General features: G+C 44.9%; 1 protein-coding gene across 1 annotated transcript in view; it reads left to right on the top strand.

Annotated features, from left to right (window-relative positions):
* Positions 1-17,035, top strand: part of DENND5B (DENN domain containing 5B) — a 138,091-nt gene that overhangs the window by 24,195 nt on the left and 96,861 nt on the right. The window contains exon 8 of the mRNA XM_027768116.1: positions 656-1,322. Within this exon, the coding sequence (XP_027623917.1) occupies positions 656-1,322 (667 nt within the window). The remainder of the gene's footprint in view (positions 1-655; positions 1,323-17,035) is intronic.

The following is a 17,035-nucleotide window of genomic DNA, read 5'->3' as shown; positions in this document are numbered from 1 at the left end:
GACTCTGCCGTTTGAGTCTCAGACCTGGCAGCTCAAAACACATACTGGGCCAGTGGGTACATGTCCAAAACCCCAAAGGAAGGAGAGATGGAGGACAAGGAATTGCGGCATGACTGCACCCTTCTAGCAAAAAAAAAAAAAAAAAGTATCTTTATCTACATATGAATGAGGGCTACAGTGTATTTCTAGTTTAAGGCTATTGCTAATGTTAAATTTGGATAAAACCTGTCTTTTATGTTAGGTTAAAAAAAAAAAAATCAAATTTTGGGAGGGCCAGCAAATGATGTAATGGCTGCATCACTGAATTCCCACATGGTCAACCACTGTTCAAGTCCTGGACCTGGTGGCTTGAAACACCCCGGTGCATGTGCATGCGCATGCCCCAAATCTCGACATGCCCCAAATCCCGAGAGACTGGAGAAGGGGTTGCCGCATGGCCATCCGCCTGTGGGGAGGTGTGTGGTAAGGGATTGCCGCATGGCCATCCGCCTGTAGGGAGGTGCGTGGTGTGTGATTGTTTGCTTTCTGTCTCTGTCTCTGGCGAGCGCACACACCCTATAGCAGAAATCTCTCTTAAAAACAAAACAAAATAGAACAGTTTTTTTCTGAAGTTCTTTGTACCCTGCATTCTGATGTTCATTTTCTTTCTCCACAGTTGTGCATGCCTAAAGGACTGTCTTTCAGAACGCAGACTGACAACAAAGACCCTCAGTTCCACTCGTTTATCATTACTCGGGAGGATGGCTCTCGTACCTACGGTTTTGTCCTCACGTTTTACGAAGAAGTCACCAGTAAGCAGATCTGCACGGCGATGCAGACGCTCTACCAGATGCACAACGCCGAGCACTACAGCAGCGTGTACGCGTCCTCCTCCTGCAGCATGGACTCGCTGGCCAGCAGTGTCGATGAGGGAGATACAACTTCCCTGTCGAAACTCCAGCGATACAACTCCTACGACATCACCAGAGACACCCTGTATGTTTCCAAGAGTATCTGCTTGATCACACCGCTACCTTTTATGCAGGCCTGCAAGAAGTTCCTCATCCAGCTCTACAAGGCCGTTACCTCACAGCAGCCCCCACCCCTACCGCTTGAGAGCTACATCCATAACATTCTCTACGAGGTACCCCTTCCACCTCCAGGGAGGTCCCTGAAATTCTATGGTGTCTATGAACCCGTCATCTGCCAGAGGCCTGGGCCCAACGAACTCCCCCTCTCGGATTACCCGCTGCGAGAGGCCTTCGAGCTCCTGGGGCTAGAGAACCTAGTGCAGGTGTTTACCTGTGTTCTCTTAGAGATGCAGATCCTTCTCTACTCACAAGGTGGGTCTCCTCCGATTGTAAGTTCTCCAAAAACAAGTACTTCTGCTCTCAACTGCTGTCTTTTTCCAAGGGGAATATTATTAGAAGCAAATAATTAAAAGTCAGATGTCTTTTCTGTTTTGTATCAAAGGAACAGCTTTCGGGAAGACCAAAGGCTGAGACGTTGATTCCCTTAGAGGGCGCAGCAGAAAGCAGCAGGAAGGAATACAAAAGTGTCAGCTTGGCTGATTGGGGCGTACTTATTCCTAGTGGAAATAGTCCTTTTTCATGATAATGTGTAATCATCATAGAAGTAACCTGTCTTTTCAAAATGAGAGCCAGAGGGTCCTGTTACCGTCAGGAACATGGAGACTTCCTTTTCTTTACAGATTAGTGAGGGGTCACATCCAAACCCCCGGCCGACATTGGAAAGGGATAAGTAAAACTGTCGACTCTGCAGTTTCCCAAGGCCGTCAGCTTTGGACCTTTGCCTGTGGGAGCGCTGCGTGTGGTAGAAGGGAAGGGGGTGCAGGCGTGAGACAGACGTGACTTCCCAGTGTCTGGTCATCCAGCCAGAGTTCTGTACGCGTGATTTTTCATTTTGTTTTGTTTCCCTAAGTCCCAAAGGATAGTCATCTTAGTGGTATCTTTTGTTCAGAGTTCTCTCGACACGGGAGACTGACGTGGTTTTATTTAACAGTGCGTTTACAGTAGCCGATGTTGAGCCTGGACTGGGATACCACTTTCCTTTTTAATATGAATTCACGGAGGAAATAGAGATGCTCTGTGTTAATGGATAGTAAGTTGAAGGAAATTATAAAACGGTACCTGCGCATTGATGGAGCCTTTGAAAAATGTGGCGTCAACGTTTGGGTTAGCGTTGTGCCGACGTGCGTAGGCTGGCAGGATCGTGCAGCCTTCTGACTGCTGCCGTCAAGCTTATTTTACCACTTTCTTTTTTTTATTTTTCTATTTTAAATTATAAGTGAGGCTGAGCCAAGTGGGCTATATTTGTACTTCCCATCTTGTGTGTATGTTGACACTATTTGTGTGTTGACAGCCCTTCACGAGGTTGTATTTTCTTCAGTTTATCCTATAACGTTCTTTGATAATGTGTTCCAATGTCTTGATTTTTGTTGACAGGAAGTTCTTTTCTAGTGGCCAATCTAAATTCATTCCTTTCCTCTTTCTCCCACTTTCTTAGTGCTCAGCATTACCTGTACATAATCCTATTTTGTATCTGAAAGATTTAACTTTAATTCTCTCTTCCTTCTCTCCTTTTCCCTGAAGGAGATGGGAGTTGGAGGGGCCTACAAGGGGCTGAGACTTGGAGCTTAATACTCAGGTGTGCTGGCACATTGGGAAAATGAACTCTAGATTCTAGACTTTGAAGGGATCTTACAGGCCACTTCTTTTCCTAATGTTCTGCCTTAGACAAGCAGTTTGGGTCAGAAAGGATATTGGCCTTTTTTTTTTTTTTTTTTTTAAGAGAGGTTTTTGCTATAGGGCGCGTGCGCTCGCCAGACAGACAGAGAGACAGAGAGACAGAAAGCAAGAAATCACCCCCCAGGGGGAATGGCCCCCCCGCAATTCCTTCTCCTCCATTCTCCTCTTGGGATCTTGGGCAAGCACGCACACGCGCCCGCCGTGAGTTTATGCCACCAGGTCCAGGACTCGAACCTCAGTCGACTACATAGGAGCTCAGCGACATAGCCATTACGCTAACTGCTGGTCCCAAGGGATATTGGCCTTTGAAATCTGAGCAATCCTGGGTTCCATCTCTTGTCTTTCACTTTGTCCACAGACATGTTGTATCATCTTCCTGAGTCCAGTCTCCTCATCTTGGGCAGAATAACCGTTTTTGGGTTTTCTCCCCGTGCCTCCCACCCCACTAATCTGTTGTGAAGATTAAATGACAAAATCTATTAAAATAATTAGGGTGTAATGGTACTGACTAAAGGATAACTGGTGATGTTGTAATTATTTATTACTCATTTTATTAGTCCTGTATAACCCTGTATAAATTATGCATGTCTTAAATTGTGAAGGTCAAACATATTACTGCATTTAAATTATAATGTTGTTAAATAGTCATAATATCTGTTCTAGGGTTAAAGACTCATACATGTACTTTTATGCTGGGTGCCATGCTTGTTTTAGGGAACAAAAAGTGAAAAATGTCCCATTATCACTCTTTTTTCTTTTATAATTATTTTTAAATTTTTATGTATTATTTTTATTTAATTTTTTTTTTTTAATTTTCTATAGAGCACATGCACTCGGGAGAGAGAGAGAGAAAGTAAGTTGCTGGGTCTGAGACTTGAACCATGGTTGGTCATATGAGAGTCCAGCACCTTTACCACACACCAACAACTGGCCCCCACATACCTCTTTTTTCATTTTTTTTAAGAGAGATTTTTGTTTTAGGGTATGTGTGTGCTCACGAGAGAGAGAAAGAGACAAAGAGACAGTGAGAGGGAAAGTGAGGAATCACCTCCTAGTGGGGATGGCCATGCTGCAATCCCTTCTCCTCCTGGGATCTTGGACATGCATGCACATGCGCCCAGCGTGAGTTTCAGGCCACTGGGTCTGGGACTCGAACTGCAGTGGGCCATGAGGGAGTCCAGCAACATAATCACTAATCATAATCATCTGCTGGCCCGGTACTGCCTCTTTTAAATAGCACTTTATGTCTCACTGCTTGTGGTCTGTTCTGAGCCCTCATTTTTCTTTTCTGCTTCAAGCTTGTCCCATTTAGTTTATGGAGTCTGTTTGTTGAGAAGTTTTAGTTGATTGATGTCTACAGATTTATTTCCGTTTCAAATGAATAAGAATGAATATTTATGGACATGTTTTTGTACTTCAAGTATTTTTGGATAACTTGATCTTATGCTGAGTACAGAGTGAATCCAGAGATTACAGAACTGAATTTTTTTTTTTTTTTTTAAGTATCATACTAAAAAAGTGCCATGGGGGTAAGTTTATAACCATTCACTAAAATCAGTGTACGTCAAGAATTAGACTGCAGAAATGCATCGTACATTTTGGTCCTCCCCACACACACTATCTAATCTTCTCAGCAGCGAGTATTGTTATCCATGTTTTTCCAAGGAGGACATTGAAATCTAAAGAAGCTGAGGACCAGCAGTTAGCGTAATGGCTATGTCGCTGGATTCCCACGTGGTCAACCGCGGTTCGAGTCCTGGACCCGGTGGCTTAAAACTCACGCCGGGCGCGTGTGCGTGCGTGCCCAAGATCCCGAGAGGGGAATGGAGGAGAAGGGATTGCGGCGTGACCATCCCCCCCGGGGGGTGATTTCTCGCTTTCTGTCTCTCTGTCTCTCTCTGTCTGTCTGGCGCGCGCACACGCCCTATAGCAAAAACCTCTTCAAAAAAAAAAGAAGCTGAGGAATCCACCCCAAATCATGTAGCTAGTCAGTGATGAGCGACCTTGAGAATCAGGTGTGAACCCATCTTTCTCCAGGGTCCTCATCTCTGTGGGGCACTGTGCTTAACCTTCCTTTGTCTGTCTCAGCATTTGTTTTCAATGGTTAATTTACTCTGTAGGTTGTTGTAAAGGTATACTAAATGACTGTAGCATATATAATAATGTGAAAGCTCTGTGTAAACGCAGACTCTAACACTGACTGTGGCTCCCCCCATTAGAGAAGGACGTTTCATTTCGGTGGATGAAGTAAAAGAGCCGTTGTGTCGATTTGTGGCCTGGTGCCCTCCTTCATTCCTCCTGACTCTCTGTTAAGGAGGTTTTAATAACATCTGATATTTCATTACTTCTTCACTGATAAAACTATGCCATAAAATTTTAAAATACTGCTCGTGTTTAGCAATTACCATGAAAACCCAAAGTGAATCAAAGTAGAATTATTTCAATGATGAGCATGTCCTTCTAGACTGATTTGAAATTCTCGTCCATAGCTCATGTAAACAGATTCAGCCTGTACTTAGAGCGCGTATATCACAGTTACCTTGCAGTAGTAACTAGCTCAGAATTTAAGTAGAGAATGCACAAGGAGTACAAGGCTTTTTTTCTTAGGACTCCCTGATCAGCAAAAAGCACTTCTGGGGCCAGCAGGTGACGTGGTGGTGAAGGCGCTGGACTCTCGTGGCCAGCTGCAATTCGAGTCCCGGACCAGGCAGCTTACTTTCTCACTTTCCCTCTCTCTCTCTTTCTCTCTCTGGTGAGTGTACGTAGTAAAAGAGCCGTTGTGTCGATTTGTGGCCTGGTGCCCTCCTTCATTCCTCCTGACTCTCTGTTAAGGAGGTTTTAATAACATCTGATATTTCATTACTTCTTCACTGATAAAACTATGCCATAAAATTTTAAAATACTGCTCGTGTTTAGCAATTACCATGAAAACCCAAAGTGAATCAAAGTAGAATTATTTCAATGATGAGCATGTCCTTCTAGACTGATTTGAAATTCTCGTCCATAGCTCATGTAAACAGATTCAGCCTGTACTTAGAGCGCGTATATCACAGTTACCTTGCAGTAGTAACTAGCTCAGAATTTAAGTAGAGAATGCACAAGGAGTACAAGGCTTTTTTTCTTAGGACTCCCTGATCAGCAAAAAGCACTTCTGGGGCCAGCAGGTGACGTGGTGGTGAAGGCGCTGGACTCTCGTGGCCAGCTGCAATTCGAGTCCCGGACCAGGCAGCTTACTTTCTCACTTTCCCTCTCTCTCTCTTTCTCTCTCTGGTGAGTGTACGTGCCCTGTAGCAAATTAAATAATAATTATAATTTTTAAAAAAATTTAAAAGAGCATCTGTAGCCTAAAAATACTTGGAGCAGGACGGTGGGAAGATTGGAGTATAATCCTCTTTTCAAAAGAATAGTGGAGAAGTAAAAGATAGGGGAATTTAAACACCAGTGTCTAGCTTTGATACCGGTAATTAAAGCCTCTGGAGCGTTCCCTGGCCTTGCTCATTACCTCTTTTGGCTCTTCACAGTGGAAATAAGCAGTTGCCCACTGCCCACAGCACAGATGCCTCTGTGCCTTCGCAGTCCTCCCCCGCCCTCCCCTCTGCGCCTCCCCCTCCCTCATAAGTTGTGCATGAGTTAGCCTTGTCAGAAAGTAGGAGCTGTCACAAACTGTTAGTCATGCTCAGGTGGTCATGATAACTCACTGGTTTTTGAATTGGTGAGTCATAAAAGCAAACCTGATTCTTTTTTTTTTTTTTTCTTCTTTTTTGTTTTATGAGCAAGAGAAAGAGTGCCTGTGCAGGAGGAGGGAGAGAGAGATGAGTATTTTTGACAGGGTCTTGCGTTGCATCCTCTGCAGCTGTGCCCTGGCCTCCCAGTCATCTGGGATCACAGGTACATGCCACCACGCCCAACCTATGTAGGTTTGTCTGGGATCTGAACTTGGACCACAAAGCTGATTTCTTTTCTTTTTTTTTTTTTTTTTTTTTTTTGAGATGACAGGGGGCACATGCAGGCAAGAGAGAGAAAGAGACAAGGCATGTTAAGAGACAAGGCCTAGTCATTCCACAGTAGTTCTTCCCCCAGTTCTCCATTCCATCTGGATCCTGGCCATGCCCACTTAAACCAGTGTGGTTTTCAAGCTACTAGGGTGAAGACTCACCCTCAGCCACGTGAGATTCAGCATCCTCTGTGTAGCACTTACCCACTGCACTCCATGGCCAGCCCTGAACCTGATTTTTGTTTGTTTTTGCTGTAGGGTGTGTACACCCTGGAGAGGGACAGAGAGAGACAGTGACAGAGAAAGTGAGAAATTACCCCTGAGGGCATGGTCATGCCGCAATCCCATCTCTACTTTTTTCCTGGGATTTCGGTGCCCGGTGTGATTTTCCAGCCACCAAATCCAGGACTTACACTGTGGTAGGTCATGTGGAAGTCAGTGCTTTAACCACCATGCCAAATGCTGACCCCAAACCTGGTATTTTGATGACAAAAAGTGTGTTCTTGTAGCTCAGATCCTAAAATTCTAAAAGTAGTAAAATGTGACAAACTTTGATCAATGTTTTTATATCATTAGCTTTATATTGTTATAAACAGAATCTTAGCATCTTTAAAAAGTTATTAATGATACTTTAAAAATGCTTAGGGTAGAATTGACATGGGATGATTAATATAAGTGTATGAGGGCCTGCAGGTGGTGTGCTGATTAAGGCGCTAGACTCCCCCATGACTGACCACTTTCCATCTCTCTCTCTGGTCAGATAAATAGAATTACATAAATAATTTTTAAAGATGATTTTAATTAACTTTATTTATTTATTTTAATTTGACCAGAGAGGGACAGAGTAAGAGAGAGAAAGTGAGAAAGCAAGCTGCCAGGTCTGGAACTTGAACCACAGCTGGCCCACAGACCCATTTCTGTGACCGTATGGCCAGGCCATTGGATACCAACCATTGATCAGTAAAAAGTAAACATGGGGCTTTTTACCACTTTTTACCACTGCTCGGTTCTTCTGTCACTGCTCAGAGAGCAGCAGGCAAGTCAGCCCCGAGTGGGTCTGTTCTCACCTCCTTCGTGTGGGGCGCACGCCTTCCAAACAGTGTTGTCCTTTTACCTGGGAATGGCCACCTATAACCCAGCGGCAATTTGTTGGTCAGGGGAGAGGCATTTCCAGAGCACCGTCCAAGTGACAGTAGGATCTGGCAGCTTCTCTCAGTTCCAGAGTCAGTTCCGAGGGGAAAAAGGCTCCCTACTCATGAGAATCTCCTCCTTGCAGTCCTCCATTCCTCTAGTAACAAGATCCAGTATAAACCATTTCTATTTCATTATGACACTTTTCTTGGCCCTGCCTTCCATCATTAGAGTGTTTTTCTGACATCATGCAAGATACCATGAATATTTTGGGTTTCAAGATTATTCTCTGTCCTTCAGTTTTAGTGGAAGTTTCAGTTCATCTTCAGTAGCAAGGTAGTAGTTGCTTCTTAAACAGAACTCCTCGAGTTCAGTGTTCCAGTCATTGGTGCTGGGATTCACTCGCAGGCTTCCTCTGTAAGCCGTCCGCTGTGCTTGGCGTAGGATTAGCGGGTAGGAAATTGCTCTGTAAACACACTCCAGCTTCTGTTCCACGCTCTGTGGGCTCAGGCAGTTGTATTCACTCCCATTTAGCACGTCCAGTTACTACTGCCTGAAGGGTGGATTTGCATGCCTTCTGTTTGAGAATAGATAGGGAAGTGTTCTCCCAGTCAGATGTGCGATCAGTTCCCATAAAGCATTCAGGTAAGAGGATCCTCTTGTGTCAAAACAGCACGCAGTTCAATTCCTCCATAATGCCTTGATCTGAGAAAATTTTAGTACTTCCTTGGGAGTCACATGAACAGGGTTTAATTCTCACAGCAGGGATGTGTGAAAACACGTGCTCACTTTAGTGAAGATAATCCTGTCATCAGCTCTACTTGGGCAGCATAAACCCAGCTAATCAAAAAGAGTCCCTGGGGCTACTCAGGGAAGCTGAGTCTCCCATGGCTCCTGCAGTTCAGATCCCGTCTGGTCAGCCTGAAGATCAAGGGCACTTGTGCAAGTGTCCAAGTTCTAAGGAGGGACCAGAGGAAGGGGACTGTGGCATGGCCACCCTGAGGGTGATCATCTTGCTCTGTCTCTTTCTCTCTCCTGTGCATGCATAAATGGTCTGCAGTATAAAGGAAAAAATTAAAAAAAAAAAACAGTGCCAGGTGAATTTAACTGAAAAAAAGAACTATTCAAGTAAAACCTAGACATTCCAATTCATTCAAGCTTCCACCTTAATCTTCTCAACCTTAACATATTTGTATATTCTGTTCTAATTGTAGCCTGCATTAAGATGTTGCCATTGGAGCCAGCAGGTGGCATAATGGTCAAGGTGCTGGACTCCCATGTGGATGACCACAAGTTCAAGTCCCAGACTTGGCAACTTGAAATTCAAACTGGGTGTGTGTGAACCCAAAATCCTGAAAGGAGAATGGAGGAGAATGGATTGCTGCCTGGCCAACCCCACTGGGGGTTGTGGTTGATTTCTCATTTTTAGTCTCTGTCTCTGGAGATTGCATGTACCCTATAGCAAAAATGTCTCTTAAAAAGACTTTGCCTTGGGACCAGCAGTTGGCATAATGGCTATGTCAATGGACTTCCATGTAGTCGACCATGGTTCGATTCAGACCCGGTGGCTTAAACCCACACTGGGTATGTGTACATGCATGCCCAAGATCCTGAGAGGAGAATAGAGGAGAAGGGATTGCAGCGTGGCCATCCCCCCTAGGGGGTGATTTCTCACTTTCTGTCTCTCTCTCTCTCTGCCTGTCTTCCTGGTGAGCGCACATACCCTATAGCAAAAATGTCTCCAAAAACAACAATAAAACTTTGCATTTGGGTTTTGGTACCACAGTGCATGAAGTACTCCTGTGATGGAGTCTCAGAAACTTCTCGAAGGTTTGTTCCTAGCAAGGAGTCCAGCCAAGAGACCTTGGCCCTCTGTCAGTCTTTACTTTGATTATCCCAAGCAATTCCAGGTCATATTTCTCATTGTAATCTTTATCTTCCTACATTTTAAATTTCTCCAGACTGATGGGGCCGGCAGGTGGCATGGTGGTTAAAGGCACTGGATTCCCACATGGCCGACCGTGGTTCAAGTCCTGGACCTGGTAGCTTGCTTTCTCACTCTCTCTCCCTCTCTCTCTCTCACTCTGTCCCTCTCTGGTCAAATTGAAATAAACAAATGAATAAATAATAAATAAAAGTTAAATAAAATAATTATTAAAAAAAAATTCTCCAGACTGGGGAAAATAGGGGAGACTTGCTTGGACCCCCCTGGTGGGAAACTGTCAGGGGATCCCTTTTGTTCACCCAACCTTTGATGTGTTCAATTCAGACCTCTATTTCAATTCCATTTATTTGCCCCATTTCTTTTTTTAAAGAATTATTTAACTTTATTTCTCCTTATTATTATCTTTTAATTTGCTATAGTAGCGTGATGGTTAAGGTGCTGGACTCCCACATGAATGAACGCAGTTCGAGCCCCATTTCTTATTTTTTTAAATAATTATTTATGTAATTAATTCCATTTATTATTATTATGCTTTAATTTGACTAGAGAGAGAAAGGGAAAGTGAGAAAGCAAACTGCCAGGTTCAGGACTGAAACCGCGGTCGGCCATGTGGGAGTCCAGCGCCTTTAACTACCACTCCCCCTGCGGGCCTCAAGCCCCATTTCTTTATAATCACTTAATAACCACTTAAAAATGTCCCCCTTCTGGGCCAGCAGGTGGCGTGGTGGTTAAGAGCACTGGACTCCCATGTGGCTGACTGTGATTCAGGTCCCAGACCCAGCAGCTTGCTTTCTCACCTACCTCTCCCTCTCCCCCCTCCTCTCTCTCTCTCTCTCTCTCTCTCTCTCTCTCTCTCTGTCCCCCTCTGGTCAAATAAAAATAAATAAATTTTTTAAAAAATGTCCTTCTTTTGGAACAAGTCACATGACTCTCCCCTCAGCATCTTCACACTCTCTTATTAGTTATCCTAGTTACATTCACATCTGTAAGATGAGAGGAGATGGCAAATTTGGTCAGACTTCTCAGACTCTGATTTTGAAGAAATGAGGTTACATGGGGTGCGCCATTTATCTATTTATTTATTTAAGGTTTTTGCCACAGGGTGTGCACATTCTCAGGAGACAGAGACAGTGAGGGGGAAAGTGAGAAATTGCCCCCCTCCCCCGGGGGGTGCCCACATTCACAATCCCTTCTCTTCTATTCTCCCCCTTGGATTTGGGGCATGCATGCATGTCCACCTGCCCAGTGTGACTTTCAAGTCGCCAGATCTGGGACCAGAACCGCAGTCAGTCATGTGGGAGTCCAGAGCCATAACCATGTGCCACCTGCTAGCCCTGGGGTCCCTCCTTAACCTTTGACCTGGGTCACAAGCATGTTCAGTGAGTGAACAGCTGTTACTGTAAAAACTTCCCATGTGTCTAGTACACAAAACAGGGCAGCTGCTTCACCTTGGGTAACCCACTTGGCATTTGTAGGGGAGCCACGCGGTCCCCCTTCTCAGGTTAAGCAGACCTTACAGTGGCTGTTATCCGTTCTACCCAGGTAGCTGTTCTCTTGGGAACAGCCTGCTGTGTCTGGGTCTCATGTAGCCACCTGGGAGTGTTCCATAGTGAGCTGTGCGTCCGACATCAGCCCAGCCGAGCTCTTCCATTGTGACGCATCTAAGTATCAAGATGCTGCCCCTGAACAGTCTGCTGTTTCTTTAGGAAGCTGGACCACAAAATGAGGGAACTTCACTCGGTGTCCACTGGTTTTAGTAGTTTCTTCACTTCGCCCTTCCCTCGTGTAAGCTACCTTTGGGGTGACTAAGCGGTCTTAGGCGTTCACTTTGTTGTTTCCACATGATGTTTCCCTTTGAGAAGAGTGATGAAGCTCAGATTGCTTGAAATCGCAACTTGTTCCTCAACCAGGTCTGACCCAGCTTTTTCTTTCAATTTCATTTTAACTTTTACATATAACTTTTACATAATTGAGGCATTTAGTATTTTGCTTTTTTCTTACTGGTTTACGTTTCCATACATACTCAGTGAACCAAATCTCTAGGACTTGGGCCCATCTCTACATTCTATTAATAACTTTTATGAAGACCAGCAAATGGCGTAATGGTTACATTGCTGGACCCCCACATGGCTGACCATGGTTGAGTCCCGGACCTAGAGGCTTGAAACTCTCGCCAAGTGCATGTGCATGTAAGCCTAAGATCCCAGGAGGAGAATAGAGAAGAATTGATTGTGCCATGGCCATCCCTCTTGGGGATGATTTCTTGCTTTCTGTCTCTCTGTCTCACCAGTGAGCTCATGTGCCCTATAGCAAAAATCTCTCTGAAAAATGAAATAAATAAAATAACTATTACCGTCAATGACTGATCCCAGCAGAGCTGCTGCTTCATACCGTAGGCAGCTGCCTGGCCACCCAGGAATCAAAGGTTCCTCACCCTCTGCATTTTCATCTTCTCCCCAAACGACATGTTTACACGAGCCTGGACTATTCTAGGAAATTCTACGTTTTCTCAATTTTGTTTTTTTATTCATGATAGAGTACATGTACCCACACGGGAGAGAGGGGGAGGGAGAGAGAGGAGCACCCTCCACACGGTCTGGTCACACCGCGATCCACTTTCTATAGTCCTCTAGCCAACTGGATCTTGGGCAGTCTCATGCGTGCCCTGCGTGTTTCAGACTGGCCGGGCCAGGGGTTCAGACTGCGTGGTCCCCCATCCCTTTGAGGCAGCACATTAGCCTTACCACAGGGAGCTGCCCAAATCCTGTGTTTTCTGACACCAAATGAAAGATGTTTTCTAACACCAAATAGAAGGTTCTTGGGGCAGCTGGTGGGTAATGCACCTGGATCCCTGACTAGCTGTGTGGTTCAAGTCCCTTCTGGCATCTTGAGAGAGACACTAGGTGCGTGGGCATATGTGCCCAGAATCCTGAGACAAAAGTGGAGTAGAAGGGATTTCAGCTTGGCCATCACCCCTGGAGGTTACTTTTCTGTGTGTGTGTCTGTGTGTGTGTGTGTTTCTGTCTCCAGTAAACACTCATGCCCTGGAGCAAATTTAAACACACACACACACACACACACACACACACACTCGTATACATGATGTAAAGGGTTCTTTTTTCCTCAGTACCTGCCAGTTCTGATACCATCGGGTTGCCCCGACAGTTCATGTCACACACGAACTGCAGAGTTTATATCAGACTCCACAGGTTGGTTTTTTTTTTCCTCATCCATTTTGCCAGAGGTCATATGTGCTTGCCAGAGAGAGAAAGGGGAGATAGTATTCCCAGTGCACTGGTCATGCTGCAGTTCCCTCTTCTCTGTTTCTCATGATTTGGAGCACCCAACATACATGCCTGACGTGTTTTTCAAACTCTGAGGGCTGGAATTCAGAGCTCATGGTCAGCTCTGTGGGATCTAGCTCCCTTAACCCCTATACCCCTGCTCCACACTTTAAAAAAAAAAAAGAAAGAATTATTTATTTTATTTATTAGTACTTTATTAAACTTGCTGTAGTCATCATACAGAGGGAGAGAGAGGGAAAGTGAGAAAGCAAGCCACCAGGTCCAGGACTTGAAGTTGGCCATGTGGGAGGAGTCCAGCATCCCAACCACCTGCTGGCCCCACTTTACACTTTAAGGGTTCAGTCTTGGCTTTGTGAAAAGAGGCCCTAGAATCTCATTTAGCATGAATCCCAAGGATAGTACAATTTTGTAACCTGTAGTCCTCATGTTGTACCTTAAATCTCTAGATTCTTTTCTTCTTGAATCCATTTTTGTTCATATGTGTTTTTTTCTAGGATTTTTTCTCAGACCTTCAACTTATTGGCACAAAGTCTTAATAATTTTTCTTTATTTTCTGCTATAATCTATGGATTTGTTCACCTTTTCATTCCTAATACTATTTATTTGTGCCTTCTCTCTTTTCCCCAATAATTTTTTCCAGAATCGTGACAATTTTCTTACTATTTTTAAAGAACCAGCTTTTTGGCCAGCAGGTGGTGTGGTTGACCTGGCTGAATCTACATGGCTGACTGCACAGTTCAAGTCTTAGACTCAAAAGCTTGAAAAATATGCCGTGTATGTGTGTTTATGTGTGTGTTTTCTATCACCAAAACAAAATAACCCCTTGGGACCAGCAGTTAGTGTAATGGCTATGTTGCTGGACTCCCATGTAGTCGACCACGGTTCGTGTCCCGGACCCGGTGGCTTAAAACTCACGCCAGGCACATGTGCGTGCGTGCCCAAGATCCCGAGAGGAGAATGGAGGAAAAGGGATTGCGGCGTGGCCATCCCCCCTGGGGGGTGATTTCTCGCTTTCTGTCTCTATGTCTCTCTCTGTCTGTCTGGCAAGCGCACGCACCCTATAGCGAAAACCTCTCCAAAAAAATAAAAATAAAATAAAATAACCCAAGGTACTAGCTGTATTACTTAAAAACTTACATTTTTCTGTAGGACTTTTTCCCACCCAAAATAGCCATATTGCTAAGATTTCATTTGATCCCTTAAGACCCCATTCGTGGCCCGGCCTAGGTGGGGTAGTCCATAGCATGCTGGATTGCAAGACTAGCAGGCACGTGGCTGACCACAGGTTTGGATCCCCGGTGGACCTGAAAATTTAAGACAAGCCTCCTTAGTTGAAGAGCTGAGGGAAAGCAGATCATGGCAAGAAGAGATCTGTCAGGGGTCCCTCTCCTACACCCCTCATGCATGCGTGAGCTCTATCTGTTATCACAAAAACAAATTATTTAAAACAAACACACACACACAAATCCTTGTGCCTTTCTGTTAGGTCTAATCAGAAGACAGAGAAACCACACAGTAATTTAAATAGAGGAATGTAACATCAAATATTGTTAAGCTACAATAGATGACTAAGACATAAAGAAAACCCTACAGGATACCTGAGTCAGGAAAACCTGGAAGGGAGCCCATGACCCCCAAGGCTGGGGTTCAGACCTCACTGGAGAAACTGCGGTTGCAAAGCGTGGCGTGTATCAGCGAGTCACCTGGGCCGGAGCTGGTCCTCAGTCGCTGGGAAGGCAGAAAAGAAACCCCTGAGGCACAGCGAGCGAGCAGAGTCCAGTGATGGCACCACTGAGGGTGTGAGATCTACGTGTACAGTGTCCGCATTGGCTGGGCCCAGGTGCTGAGATACTACTCCGCATGTGGCTGGGCAGTGTCCCACGAGATGTCCTTGCGTGTCCAAACCACTGGTCAGCCATACCAGCGGTAGCAAGAGAAGCAGGACACTGCACTGGCTTGCCCGCTGGAGCCAGTGGGCAGCCCTTCCCCTGCAGTGTCTCTCTGTTGCCCTCTATTGGCCGAGGTTCACGTTGTGCTCGCTGCTGCAGAAGGTCCTCTCTCAGAGCATGCATGTGCTGAGCAGAGGCAGTTTGAGGATAACTGGCACAAGATTTGAGTGTCTAAAACCCTGAGCCTCTCACCTGTGTCTGGCTTATAATTAAGCTACAAGTGAAAAAGCAGACACATGTCCAGGAATTGATCTGGCTGTCACAGCTAGGCCTCGCTATACTACAGGATGATCTGAGGTTCACAGCTCTAAAGCTGTTCTGTTCTCCTTTACGGAACAACCTACTGAAGACGTCAGTTGAGTCACTGTACATCTCTTAAAATATCAGACTTCCTTCTCTTTCATTGAATTAGTGACTCCTACTTCCTAGTGACAGCTTTGTGGGCACTTCAGGCTGTCTCCTCTGTAGACTGGATTTATCGAGATACCCAGTCATAGAATTGCCCTGGTTTCTGACAGCTCCCATGCCAAAGCAAGTCTTCATTGCCCTAGACATCTCCCCCCAGAACCCGAGACGCCACCAAAGTCCAGGTTCTACAGTAGGTTCTTCCTTCATGAAGACATCTCTGGGTTCCCCAAAGTGCTTTCTCGCCCCTCTGCATTGAGGAATAAATCCAGCATGTTTGAGGGCAGGTTCAAGCATGGGTTTTTGCCTGAGGGCGTTGATAGAGCAACCGATTAAGTATTGCTTATCCAACTGATCTTCTTAGCACTACTTCTTAAATTAGCTCTAAGTAGGGCATTCTGGAGTTGAAGCTGGGCTAAGGGACTACAGAAGCAATATACCCCTGCTTTAAATTATTTAAAGACTATTAGGTGGTGATTCTTTTCCATTTAATCTCATAAAAAGCATAGTTATTTTTTATTTTTATTTAGAGAGATTTTTGCTACAGGGTTTGTGCACTTGCCAGAAAGAGAGAGAGATGGAAAGTGAAAAATCACCTCCCAGGGGGGATGGCCACACTGCAATTCCTTCTCCTCCATTTTCTTGGGATATTGGGCATGCACGCACACATGCCCAGTGTGAGCTTTAAGCCAACAAGTCCAGGACTTGAACTGCAGTCAACTCTGGGAGTCTAGCAACGTAACCACTACACCATCTGCTGGTCCCTATGATTTTTTTTTTTAAGAATTATTTTATTGAACTTTATTTATGTATTTATTTATTTTAATTTTACCAGAGAGGGACAGAGAGAGAGAGAGAGAGAAAGTGAGAAGGCAAACTGCCAGGTCCCAGACTTGAACCTCGGTCGACCCTCTGGGAGTCCAGCACCTTTAACCACCACACCACCTGCCAGCCCCCCTGATTCTTTTTTAATACCTGGATTTTAGTTTTAACGTTTATGTATCTCTGTGTGTGTATGTATGTGTGTTTAAAGAAGCTAGCTGAGTTAGAAATACTTTCTTTGGGACCAGCTGGTGGTGTGGTGATTAAGGCAGCTGGATCCCACATAGCCAACTGAGCAGTCTGTGCCTCAGACTCAGTGGTTGAAAAACACACTGGACACATGTATGTTCATGTGTTCATACCCAGAATCTCAAAGGAGGAAGAAACAGAGGAGAAGAGATTGTGGCATGATCATCTCCCATTTGGGGGAATGATTTCTCATCCCCCCCCCATCTCTCTGGCGAGTGCATGCGTATTATGACAAATTTTAAAAAATAAGTAAACAAATTACAATTTTAAAAAAGAAATATTAACCTTTTTTGGGATCAGCAGATGGTGGAATGGTTACGTTGCTGGCCTCCCATGTAGTCAACTATGGTTCGAGTCCTGGACCTGGTAGCTTATACTTATGCCAAGCATATGTGTGTGCGTGCTCAAGATCCCTAGATGAGAATGGAGGAGAAGGGATTGTGGCGTGGCCATCCTCCCTAGGGGGTGATTTCTCACTTCCTGTCTCT

The sequence above is a fragment of the Tupaia chinensis genome, unplaced genomic scaffold, assembly GCF_000334495.1.
Source record: "Tupaia chinensis unplaced genomic scaffold, TupChi_1.0 Scaffold145519_1, whole genome shotgun sequence".
NCBI lineage: Eukaryota > Metazoa > Chordata > Mammalia > Scandentia > Tupaiidae > Tupaia > Tupaia belangeri.
This window is presented reverse-complemented; position numbering and strand designations above follow the sequence as displayed.